Here is a 13,609-nt window from a genome sequence, read left to right as displayed (position 1 = left end):
TTTTTATTATTATCATTTATCATTAATAATAATATTAGTTTCACGCAAAAACGTGAAGAAAGTGACAACTTTGCCGAAACAGGTTGTTTGAGCTTTCACGGTGTCCGTAGTTCTCCAGATAAGCGCGCTGAACAAGCGCGTGCTTGCTACGCGCGTGCTTTGTCAGTGCTCATAACGAGCACGCGCGTATTTCACCGCCTGGGCTTCACACAGCTTTGAGCGGAGCTGGTCACAGACGAACCCAGAACCCCGTACTGAAGTAAAGTGGGGGGAGGGAGAGTGTTTGCGTGTGCCTGCAGCGACTTCTAGTTTTCACAATGAAAACTGCAGCCACGGTTTACACATTTCTAATGTGCAGACTCAAACCTAGAACATAGTATTAACAATAATACAATATTAATAATGGTTAATAATGTAGTAACAGCACAGTTATATGAGATTAATCTCATTTTACTTCCACTTTATTCTTGCATTATTGAATTTATTAGCATAGTATTATTTCTTTCCTTAGTGTGGACCTAATATTGTACTAACAGAACAAATAACTGTATGAACTCTTTAAAAAAAACAACTCCTTGTTTTAGATTAGTCTTATACAGGCATGGGTTTTGAACATATTGCCACTTCAGCTTCATAACACTCAAATTTATGCTTTTTTTAAAAATGAACTCTTCTTTACAGTAAAATTAGGAATACATCTGAACTTTGCAGCAGCTTCCTTATAAACTACCTCTGGGCTAGCTTTGGCTTCGCTGGTGTCAGGTGTAAGCATGCTTTCAGAAGTGTGAAGTGTAAAACTCAATATCTGATCTGAGCATTGATAGAATAATACATGTGATTGTTCGACACTGCATAGTGTGGGGGTTGGACCATGCATAATAATAATAAAAAAAAAAAGCTTCACGTCAGAGTTGGGCAGCAGCCGTTTCTCACTACCTGCTGCGTGACCAGTGTGATTTATTGTTTCTGGATATGACTTAGAGCCCAGAGGGAGGAAAGAAAGCTCTGCCGAGTGTTTAAATCTGTCAGTAAGTGAAGAAAGATTGATTCTGTGCGCATTCAAAGACCCTGCTCTACTTCTATCCCCTATTTTATTTCTTTTCTGTGACATTTAGTGGGTCATTGTAAGTTTGAATTCACAAAACATACAAGGTAACTGCACAGAAAGCAGTCAGGGCTCTGTATTTTCTGTAAATAAATCACTTTAAATGGACAAACATGTTATTTGTTTTTCAAATGCTCAAACAATTGTACAGTGAACATTTTCCTTTTTACACTAAACTAAGCACACAGAAATAAAACAAACCAAGTAGTCTGGCTTTTATAGACAAGAGATTTTAAGTGCTGTCAGGTTCATCTTACTAAAAGAAAGGTTTGTACTTCTTATTTTGTCATTTGTTTTTCTACTTTCTTGATCAGAAAAAAAACAATCTGTAGTGCATTCAAACAAGAACAGGATAGAAGTAAATCTTTTTTTAAAAGCGCTTGCTATATTCACACAAGTGACTTTTTAAAATAATTTAATGGATGGCATTGTGTCCTAATTATTCCTTCTCTCCCTCCTTCAAATAAATCAAAGGTACCACATTAAACTTTCTGTACAAGGCCATTTAAATTCCTCCGTAGGGCCCTAGCTCTGTTTTTACCTGCGGTGTTTTGTGATTTTTCGTCACTCCTCACAGTCGTGTATGTTTAATTGTGCCGCGCGAAGGTGAGAGGAACGAGCGTACATGACGTTTGACAGCCTCGCGCTGCATGCCGGGATACAGCTCGTTCTTGTTTACAAGATGACAGTGAAAACCGCTACACTCTGACTTAAACACGGAACATAAGTTCCCTTTCTGACGCTGGGACACCCGAGCCGTGAACACGCGTGTAAAAAACACAAGTAGTTTTCTTGAGACAGAACCACTGAAACGCGAGCGCAAGGAGCTGTCAGTCTGTCACACGAGAGATTTTTTTCCGAGATTTCTTTTTTTTTTTTTTTTGCACCGTCACTGACATACGCTGAACTATCTGTCAAATCACAGGTTGGTGTGCTACGTCGGAGATCTTCAATTGTGATAAGAGAAGTTCGGCAGGTGGCTCTTGTTTAGAGCAGAAACTAAAGTCATGTGTTGTTTCCTTCGTTTAGGTTGCATCGCTGGAATAGAAGTGCCTGTAATAGAAACGAAGCCGTACTTCCTTTTAAAGTGTGGTGAGAAACTTTACTTGTCTTTTCCTCTTCTTTTAGTTGCTGTAATTTTCAACTCTGCCCGTCTTTTGATTTTAGCCAGGCTGCTGTTCACCAGGTCTAAAGGTTAAGAGCTCATTTATAACCAGGATTTTACATCTTTATATAGCATGTGTAACCTGTTATGTTCCCTATGATTGTTTTTGTGTCAATTCAGACCTATGTAACTTAATAACTAAGCGATGTTTTCCCTATTAGAGAAAATACATGCAATCATTTTGCTGTGAAATGTCCTTACCAATTAAATCCCTACACATCACAGCAATATTCACACATTTAGTGCTAATATGGTAAACATTTTGTTTGCTGTTCACATTCTTGTACAATCATCCTCAGCTTCAATACCTTCACGAGTTTCTTCTAATGGGTTTGGCTTCATCCTTCTGACCCAGTCTTATTTTTAATGCTGCCTGAATTGGTTGAGGTTTGCAGGCATTATTTTGTGCCTTATACTGTATTTCAATTGGCTTAGATCTGGACTTTAAGGGAACCATTGCGACACGTTCTCCTATGGTTCTGCTGCTGTCTTTGGTTCTGTTAACCCAGTTTTGCTTCAAGCTTCAACTGTTGGACTGATATGCTGTGATTTGGTTTCATTGTGTTGTGCATTATGGCCAATCATTTCTACTTAGGTCTCGTCTGCCCAAGGGACATTGAGATGGAGCTCTTGTTTTTATGTATGCGTGCATGTACGTGTGTTTTTTTTTTTTTTAGTTTCTCCTGGCAATGCGCAGTGTGACATTAGGGTAAATTTGTTGAGACGTCCACTGGTGAGAAGCTTGGCTACTTTCTTAAATGTTTTCCACATTTGGGATAAACATTCTCACTGAAGAATTACCTCATATAGTTTGTAAGTGTCCTTATGCGCTGCCCGACAGAAAGACGAAAAGGTTACACTCTAATCTTTCAGTGGACCGCCCCAGCTTTGATGACGACATTCGCTGTTGCGTCATTTTGATTGGCTTCTGCAGTGTCACAAGATTTATTTCCAGCCAGTGGAAATAAACTTTTCACCTAGATGTTGTATTGATGCTGGGAAGAAAAAAAAATCCACTGATGGAACAACCTCAATGGCCACCCCGATCGCTCAGGTAGTCAGGTGACCTCCTCATTCTTTGGGCGCACAACGTCGGTGAACCTGAACCTGACCGACTGCAGCTACTCCAGATCATAGCACCGTCATCACAGGCTGATACAGTAGAAACTATGCACGATGGGAGCATCTCTTCATCTGCCTTTCTTCCTACCCTGAGGCACCCATCACTCTAGAACAGGTAGATCTGGACTCATCAGACCACATGACCTTCTTCCATTGAGCCAGACTCCAACCACATTTGCTCCTTGAAGACGATGGTTCTCCACTTTCTTTCCAGTTTTTAGCAGTGAACAGGCTCAAATTTTAATCATTTCTCCAATCTCCTTAGATATTTGCTCTGCTTGATGAAGACCATGGATTTAAACCTTTTCCCATAAACACAGGATGTGTCTTGCGACATGGTTGTTTCAGAAACAAGAAGCTACTTATTGCATCAGTTGGGGTCGAATAACGTTTTGCCAGCTGACAGATAATCGCCCATGCAGTAATTGTCCAATAGGAGGCTCCTGTACCTCCTATGTTAAATCCAGGTGGATGTTTTTGGGAGCCAGGCAGTGTAAAAACCAAATAAAGTCACTGCTGATGTTTTTCCTTGACATTGTGTTAAACACACACGTCTATATTATCATTCACATTTAATTAGTGGGACCTGGCTGATGCTATCTTGTCCTCTTTGGCAGCTAAAACACTGTCAGGGGAAAAAAATTTTCCCTGCACCTGTAGGCAACATTTAGGATATTAATATGCATCATTAAAGGGTTATGGCTTTTCTTACTCTGCTGTAAATATGGCTTGTAGGGCTGCTGCTGCTCTACAGATTAGCAAATTAAATCTTCAGTTTTCAATGGAGGAAAAAGTAGTTACCAAAGCATGGTCAATAAATACTGTTGTTGGACATGGGGGGGTAAGTATATTTTTAAATATGTGCATCAAATAATAGGAATTTATACTTTTGCTCATCATTCTTTCAGCTGATTGTCCTCCGGCCTGAGGTGTCTGAATCCAGCCGAATGTAAGTCTCCTCTGACTTGAATCAACAATTTTTTTGTTTGTTTCTAATAGACATGTTTTATCGTTATTCATATATCGCTGAATAAACAAGATATTTGTTGCTAACTGGTATTTCACTTTATTTGATCAGGAACTTCTTCCTACGCTTTCTCTTACAAGAAAGTGAGATATACAATGGTTTTAAAGAAATACAGATGTGAAACCACACAAACCTTTCTTAAATCTTATTAAGGTGATGCTCTGACCCCTATCTGGTAAGCTGCAGGCTGGCTGCCTATGCAAATACATACTTTAAGACCATAAAGCAATACCATTTTTATTCATGGTTTACTGTGAGAACGTTATGGTGGCCCCTGCCTACTACAAAACCGGTGTTTTGTGTATTTAAATTATAGGTCTGTTACTATAACACATTTTGCTGGATGATAAATTCTCCCAGACGTTATTGTGATAAACTGTAATATTGTTGTTTTTCAGTGCATTTTCAAGAAATATGACAGTTATGGCATAATAATGTAACAACACACTCTCAAATCTCATTAAACTTTAAATTCTAATGAACATTTAACACTGGCACTGGAAGACATTTTAAATATCCATAATAAATAAACAAAACAACAGAAGCAACAAATGAAATGTACTATGAAGTCTCTGTAAACAAAATTGTCCAAAACACCAGACTGAAGACGTTTGTCATCCAGTCTTTGGTTGAAAGAGAGAAAAGGGAAAAACAATAAATCATGCAATGGAAATGCTTGAGCTCATTTGAATTTTACGTTGAAAAGTACATTGAACTTTTTCACTTTTTCTCTCAGACCAGCACATAGTAGTGCATAATTGTAAAGTTGAAGGAAAATGATGCGTTGGAGATCAGCGTTTGTATTCAGGTCCCCAAAATAAAATCTAGTCAGACCTACAGTAGAACAGTTTAGATCATATTCATGTGTCAGAATAACCTAGTCAAAGTCCAGACCTAATTCATTTGGAAGTTGTGGTAGAACTTGATAACTGATGGTCTCCATTCAGTCTTACGGAGTTTTAGCTATTTTGCAAAGGTAAAAATTTCAGTGAATGCAAATGCTAATATTTGTTAAGGTCATCTTTAAAAAGAAATTTAACAAATCCAAAATCTCTTATTTTTTCGTCATCTTCACAGTCATTACATTTGTATGTAACAGGACATGGTGTTCTATTACATACAACTCAAATAAAACACTCTGAGGTTTGTGGTGGTGGAGGATGATCATGTTTGAAACTCGTACATTGCTTATATTGTAAATAATTATTCCTTGTTCTCACAGGAACAGAGCAACTGCAAAGCGGTTAATTGAACGCTACTTTCAACAGTTGACTGAGGGCTGTGGAAATAGCAGCTGCACCAATGAGTTTTGTGCCTCTTGTTCGACTTGTCAACCTCTGGGCAACAACGCGGCAGCTGCTAAAGCACTGGAACTGTTCAAGGTCAACGCCAAACTCTGTGACTATTACCCCTCTGTCGAGTCCAGGCCTGACGAAGACTCTCGGCTGGGGCGTGAGATGAGCACCGAGGAATTCTCAGGTACTTTCAAAACGGACTATGGATTGTCGCAGATGTGGTGTTTAAGTAGCTTTTAACTGTTTGGTTTCCGATTGTAGATGTTCACTACCTCACAGAGCACACCGTGTGTAGGATAGTGAGTGTCTGCGAGGAAGAAGGGAACTACTCTGCTCTCGTCCGCGTCATTGGCAGGATATTCTCCAACGCGGACGCTCTCATGAAGAGTTTCCGGAAGGAAGAGCCAAGTGCCGCTGCCAAAACCCTCAATTCTCTTAAATCGAAAGACGAAGAGAAACAGAGCGACCAGTCGTCAGAGAAGAAGCTCTCCTCCTCTGCTTCCTCGCCCGATGAAACTCCAAACGGAATCCCCAACTCCTTTGAGCCTTCGGTAGACATCGATGCAGTTCGAAGGGTCTACGACAAACTCCTGTCCATCGACCAGGTGGAGTCTGCCCTGGTCAACGCCCTCATTTACCTCACTCCAAATGTGGAACTTGACCTGGAATATCTTGATGTGTATGAAGCAAATCCAGATTATCTGAATATCTTCATCATAGTGATGGAGAACAGCAACCTTCACAGCCCGGAGTACCTGGAAGTGGCGTTACCTCTGTTCTGCAAGGCGATGAGCAAGCTGCCGCTCATCGCCCTCGCTCGCCTGTCCAAGCTGTGGTCGATATTCGGCCTTCCGCACGTCCGCCGTATGATGGAAACCTTCCAGCAGCTCATCACCTTCACAGTCGTTAGTAATGAATATGGCGCGGAAAACCTGATAAACGACGACGAGACGGTGGTGGCTGCCACCAAGTGCTTGAGGGTCGTCTTCTACGCAAGCATCCTTGGCGGGGAGGTGGATGTCGAGCACAATGAGGAGGACGACGAAGATGCCGAGTCGGACGAACTGACGCTGCATGAGCTGCTGGGCGAAGACCGGCTCTACAAGAAGGGCCCGCGGGTTGACCCTCTGGAGAAGGAGCTGAGCGTCCGCCCCGTAGACAGCGTCAAACCCCTCATCCCGTTTGAGGATTTTGTCAATGAATTGGTGAACGAAGTGATTGAAATGGACAAAGATTTTACCTTCTTCAAAGTCAATGCGGAAACCAAGTTTTCCTTCCAGAGCTGCCCCTTCATCCTCAGCGTCATCACCAAGAGCCAGGGGCTGTATTACGACAACAGGATCCGCATGTACAGTGAGAGGCGCCTCACTGCCCTCTACAGCATGGTGCAGGGCCAGCAGCCAAACCCCTATCTGAAGCTCAAAGTACGCCGAGACCACATCATCGACGACGCCCTCGTCAGAGTGAGTCTCGGGGCGTCGGAGGTGTTGGTTTGCATTGGATGTAACGTGGTTGGCGCGGTCCCAGTGTGTGAATACATGGTAACTGTATTTCTTGCAGCTGGAAATGATCTCCATGGAGAACCCGTCAGACCTGAAGAAGCAGCTGTATGTTGAGTTCGAGGGCGAACAAGGCGTAGACGAAGGAGGAGTGTCGAAAGAGTTCTTCCAATTGGTATTGGAGGAAATCTTTAATCTGGACATAGGTTAGACTTGAAACAATGTTTTTTATTAAAAGCTTAATGCATGCGTTTTGCATCTATTGAGTTTTGTTCACGTTGTAGAAAACATCAAATACTTACATTCACTTGTTTGTAAAATGACTTTCTTAACAGGGATGTTTACCTACGACAATGACACCAAGCTTTTCTGGTTTAACTCATCCTCGTTGGAGAACGAAGCGCAGTATACGCTTATTGGGATCGTTCTGGGGCTCGCCATTTACAACAACTGCATCCTGGATGTTCATTTCCCCATGGTCGTCTACAGGAAGCTGATGGGCAAGAAAGGAACCTTCCTGGATCTGTCAGACTCACATCCAGTACACTAAATTTTTCTATATGAAGCTACATGTTCATGTGGATGTGTTGACATTTTACCGGCAGGGTTCCTGAAGCTTCCCTTTCTTCCTTGAGTCCAATATTTATTCTTGCTTTATGTTGTGTCCTTCCATTCTTACTGTATTTCCTTTTCTTTTTTCCCTACGCCTGTTCTTTCCTTATGTTATCCTTTCCTTCTTTACTTTATTTTATTTCCTTCTTAGCTCCTTCTTAACTTCTTCCTTCTATTCTACTTCTATTCACTCCTTGTGTCATTCCTTCCTCCCTACCTTCTCTTCGTCCTTGTATCCTACTTCTAGTTTTTCCTTTCGTCCACCTCTTTCTTTCCTTGCTTCCTTACTTAATTCATTCTTTCCTTCCTTCTTTCTTTTCGTTCTTTCCTACTTTCTTCCTTCCAGTTTCTGTTTTCCCAGAAAAGCCTGATTAAAGACTGATTATTTATGTAAGAATATCAGGGAAAGCAAATGTGAAAGGCTTGGAAGTCTGGAATTTGAGGCTGAAAATTTCAGGAATTTTCAGATTAAAAAATGTGAATTACTCCTCTAAAAAGAAAATGCAGTTTTTTTTTCAAGTTTCAGATCTACAGTAGCCCTTCAGATCTCATGTTTCTGCTGTGGCAGGTTCTCTACCAAAGTCTGAAGGAAGTGCTGGAGTACAGCGGCAGCCTGGAGGAGGACATGATGCTCACCTTCCAGATATCGCACACAGATCTTTTTGGAAACCCCATACTATATGACCTGAAGGATAAGGGGGACCAGATCCCCATTACCAAGGATAACAGGCAGGTGAGCTGTGTTTAAAGTCCAGCTTCTCTGTGGTTGTGGCCAACACTTCTTTTACATTTTATATATATAAAAGGTTGTAATCCTCAGTTTAGAACAGTGTTTTTCAACCTTTTTTGAGCCAAGGTACCGTACATTGTTTTAATTGAAAAAATCACGAGGAACACCACCAACCTAAAATGTAAACAAACTCTGTAGCCGCCTATATTACATATATAGTCATCCTTATCAAAGTGTCTTAAATAGGAATCAAATAAACACAAAAATTTATTTTTATCATATTTTACATTTCTTATTTCAAATTGCACTTAACATGTCCACTTCAAAAATACATCTGAACAGTACCACAACACTGTGGTGTGTGATGCATGAATGTAGTAACATCCATGCATCACTAATTCTCTTGTTTTAATGTAAATTGCTCTGTACCTACTGCCATGTAGTGATAATAAAATTACATGATTACGCCACTAGTCACTACTACAGCAAAGACACTCAAAGATGGCATTATTTGCAGATAATTAATTCGTTTTAAAAATCTATATTTTAAGACCAATTACGTATTTTCCAGACTATGAGTGCACCATGCTATAAACCGCACCTTCAAATTTTTTGAACACTGGTTTAGTGATGTAAATTTCTAATTTTATGCTCGTTGTTTTCATTATTTTCAACTGGGGCATCATTTCCGTAGAGTCTGAAAAGATTTCTGTGTGACTTCCACTTAGATTCTATTATCAGACCAGATTTTAAAGAAATAAATCCTACACATTCCCCAACATAGGCGGTCAGTTTTGTGGTTATTCCCAGATCTGAATCCTGACTTAAAGTATCTTCTATTCCAAAGTCACTGGTTTTACGTCTAGCTACACAGATATAGAACATGTTGGTTCCTCCTTTGAATTAGGTGTGTTTCACAATTACAAAAACAGGAATAAGAACTAAATGAAATAACCCACAAGCTCAGCTGAACATCCTGGACAGTAACCAGGGCAACAACCCCACACCGACTTGTCATTTCAAGAAAGAAAACAACAAAACTACAATGAAATGTTTGAACTTCTTAAAAATAATTGTTCTTTCTTTCTCTGTGTGTGTGTGTGTGTGTGTGTGTGTGTGTGTGTGTGTGTGTGTGTGTGTGTGTGTGTGTGCGTGTGTGTGTGTGATAGGAATTTGTTCATCTGTATGCAGACTACATCCTGAACAAAAGTGTGGAGAGCCAATTCAAAGCCTTTAAGAAAGGTTTCCTGATGGTCACAAGTGAGTCGCCGCTCAAATACTTGTTCAGACCGGAGGAAGTCGAGCTTCTGATCTGTGGGAGCAGGGTGAGAAAAAAAATTAGCAATCTCCATTTTTAATTTGGCAATGAATTGAAACTAAATAGAAAACAAAATAACTAATTTTGTGACTAGTTTTATGCAATTTAGAAAATCTAATGCCTAGACTTTAAATAAAAACGTAGTGTTTTTTTTCCATAAAATTAAGTTTGGAAGCAAATCTTAAATGTTCTTAATTTGACATCATGAAGCAAAAGTATTCACAATTCCTTTTCCACATTTCGTCACATTAGCAGTTTTTCAATGAACAACTGCATTAAATTTCCACAAAATAATGACACTGAAAGTACCAGAAGTACTTTTAGATCTTTTTTCTTTATATCTTAAAGGTTGAAAACTAGTTGTTGTTTTTTTTTACATAGTTGTTCAAAAATATCCACATCCCATAGAAGAACAAAAGTTTTTTTTCTTTAGTTTAAACCCGGAAAGTTGAAATAAAAATAGAATTTCTATAAAAATAACAAATATTTATCCAAAATAATAATTATAAATTAACTTTTTTCAAAATGTCGTGTAACATTTGTGGCTCTAAAAGCCTTTGGCTAAGAGCCAAAATGGCTACCTGGAGTGTGAACGTTTATCGAGTTGGTTTTCAGGTAACAAAAGTTTGTAGTTATGTCGCATCAAAACATGGAAAATGGATGTGAACGTTTGTAAGTCGTAAGAATGACCACAGTGGTTTTACCCTCAGCTACTGCTCCTGTGAAGGTCATAAACTGTGTTATGGAAAAGTGAAGTTATTGATTAACTTTCCAAACAAGTCTTTGTATTCTAAGTATTTAGCTATATTGTACAGACATTCCTCTTATAAAACTGCATCCTTTAGTCTCATAGTTTAAGAAAAGAATACAAAGTATTAAGAACTGATAATATAAGTTCTCTCTTTTTTCCTTAGAAACTTGATTTTGAAGCACTTGAAAAGACAACAGAATATGACGGAGGTTACACTAAGGACAGTCAAATTATCAAGTAAGTCCATTCAATGTCTTTAACTTTTGTCTCAGCTGTAAATGTTCTCGTGGTTTTATTGGAGACACTAAAAAAACAAGGAATTATGAAAACTTGATTTTTTAAAAATTATTTTGTACTAATGGGATCTTTTGAGTAAGAACATAAAAATATTTTCTGATAACACTCAGTTATTGTTTCATGAACTGACGGTCTGATGGTTCGCCGTCCAACCGTCATTTTCCGTTGTCCTCCTGAGCGTCACACTAAGACCACGCGAGGGATCATTTTCTCAACAGAACAAGATTATTTTCTAATTTTGGGGGGGAACCACATAAAAGATGTCCCTATTGTGGACAGCTGCTTTTTTTTATAAGAGTGCAAGATGTTTTTCAAAGTCAACCTCCAGTGTTAGTCAGTGATATTCCTCTCAAGGACAATTGGATTAATGTTACAACTTGGAAATTTATGTTATAAATTGAATCTGATTCATATGCAGTATGGAATTTGATTTGAGTACTTTGAAGATCTGGATAAGTATGGAAAAATATTTGTATTTCCAGACTTTATTCCATGTGTCACCAAAATACTGAAACCTTCTACTTCTTCTTTCATTATGTCCTTTGTTTCTTCTGTCCACTCTAGTGTCCTCCTTTCATTCTAGTTTCTAATTTCTCCAGGTTCCATATTAAAGTGGAAATATATGCCATAAAGCCATAGTGAAGTTTAGCATTTTAAAACACTGACAACTCTGGAATATCTTTTTTTTTTTTTTACATGCAGAATGCAAAGGAATTCTGAATTAATGTTCGTTTTTGGCTGCAGAGACTTCTGGGAAACCATCCACTCTTTTGGAGAGGAGCAGAAACGACTTTTTCTCCAGTTCACCACGGGAACAGACAGAGCTCCGGTTGGAGGTCTCGGTAAATTAAAGATGATCATCGCGAAGAACGGCTCCGATTCAGACAGGTACAACTGGTCCAGGCAACTTCCCGTTGAATTCCAACACACTCATCTCAAATAAACGTTTTTTATTTTTATTTTTTTGCGGTTCATTGCAGACTACCAACCTCCCACACCTGCTTCAACGCCTTGCTGCTCCCTGAATACTCCTCCAAGGACAAACTGAAAGAGAGACTCCTCAAGGCCATCACTTACGCCAAAGGTTTTGGAATGCTGTAATGGATTTCCAAAGAGAGTTTTCTGTCTGTGTGGGAAAGAAACAAAAAAGGGAATACCACCAAAAACAACAACAAACAAAATGCTGCAATAATAATTCTGTGCCTAATGAGTCTCTCACAGACAAACTCCACTGTTGGCCTTCCACGCTTAGCCCTCGCTTGCTTTGTAACCTTGTCACTTGTAGGCATTAGAAATCCCAAATAAGTTCAGCCTTCTCCCATCCCCTCATGTTCTGGTTCTGAAAAAAGGCAAAAACCCGTTTGTGAAACTGTGAAAGTGCGCTTACGTGTAGCACGTAAAGTATATTTATGAAGTTAGTTTGACTTCTGATGCCTCTGACGTTTTTGGAAATGTAGCAGTATTTAGTCCTCACTGGGCCTGACGGTGCTCCTTGGCTGCGATTGACTGAGTTGAAGAAGCCTTTTATATTACCTGCTCACTGACCTTCAGTTCATTTTATGATTGAAACCTTTGTGCCGTGCCTCCTGTAGCGGATATGGACTAAATATCGTTTGCTGTGATCCTGATGTTATGGTGTTGGCTAAGTGTTTTAAAGGGGCAGTGTTATGTAAAATTGACATTTTGTTTTCGCTTTACATCATGTTATGATGTTATTCCCTCATCAAAAACACACCTGGAGTGTTGCTTTTTCTTTAACGTTTGTTTGAGTAATCCTTGAATCTCCCATGGCAACCATTGTGGGTACATAAACACATTTTCCACTCCTTTCAGCTCCTCCACACTCGTGGCAATAGCAATTAGTAAACTACATCTCATTGAGATGCTCCTATAGACAGCTGTAAGTGGCTTTATGGAGAAACGTTGTGATGTCTTCCTGAAGGCTGAGTTTCAAAAAGAACAGGAGCTTCTTTTTTTTTAAGGTTTTGTTGGCTCTAGTGGCCTTTATTTGAAAGTAGTTTGACAAGAAAGAGGGTTATGAGAGAGGGGGAAGACATGCGGCAAATGTCGTCAGGCCGGGAATCGAGCCTGCGACCACCGCCATGAGGACCAAGGCCTCAATACGTGGGTTGTGCTTTGCCCCTGCGCCACCACAGCAACCCCAAGAACAGGAGCTTCTTAAAGAGACAGAGGCCCAATATCAAGAATTTAATTGCGAAGTCAAATTTCTTTCAAGTCATGTTGGATATATACAGCATTTTTATAACAACTGACAGTAACATAGTTACTCGATTGTGCCATAAAATGGCACCATGTGCCTGGAAAGTACATAATTCCGCCCCTTTAAGATTACTTAGCGATTGGTTTAGTGTGTCAAATCTTTTTAAAAAGCGTCTCTTGGCTTGTTTCCTATGAGTTACTGATTTGCACACTTGTCCGTGCAAATGCCAAATGTGCAAGGCCTGTTTATGGGAAACAGCCACAATAAGTGTTTGATTTGGCCAAGTATCTCAGGTATGTAAAGAATTTGCAGAAAATGTGAAAACCCCTTCTGTAAACTCTCCAATATGCAAGGTAAATAAAGTTGAAAAATTGTAGTTTTGTTGTAAATTCCTGTATTCACATGGTATAAAAATAACTGGCATTTGATCACTAGCTTAAGTCACAGATTTCTTTTCTGTATGGTGA

General features: G+C 39.5%; 1 protein-coding gene across 1 annotated transcript; it reads left to right on the top strand.

Moving 5' to 3' along the window:
- Positions 1-1,743: 1,743 nt before the first annotated feature.
- ube3a (ubiquitin protein ligase E3A) lies at positions 1,744-12,646 on the top strand. The gene is made up of 12 exons (XM_008407640.2): positions 1,744-2,030; positions 2,135-2,197; positions 4,301-4,341; positions 5,642-5,898; positions 5,976-7,177; positions 7,275-7,419; positions 7,549-7,754; positions 8,394-8,558; positions 9,725-9,880; positions 10,788-10,861; positions 11,666-11,809; positions 11,902-12,646. Coding segments are annotated over exons 3-12 (2,472 nt in total). The 5' UTR covers positions 1,744-2,030; positions 2,135-2,197; positions 4,301-4,339; the 3' UTR covers positions 12,023-12,646.
- The last annotated feature ends 963 nt before the right edge of the window (positions 12,647-13,609 follow it).

Source organism: Poecilia reticulata, linkage group LG4 (genome assembly GCF_000633615.1).
Source record: "Poecilia reticulata strain Guanapo linkage group LG4, Guppy_female_1.0+MT, whole genome shotgun sequence".
NCBI classification, from domain to species: Eukaryota; Metazoa; Chordata; class Actinopteri; order Cyprinodontiformes; family Poeciliidae; genus Poecilia; species Poecilia reticulata.
This window is presented reverse-complemented; position numbering and strand designations above follow the sequence as displayed.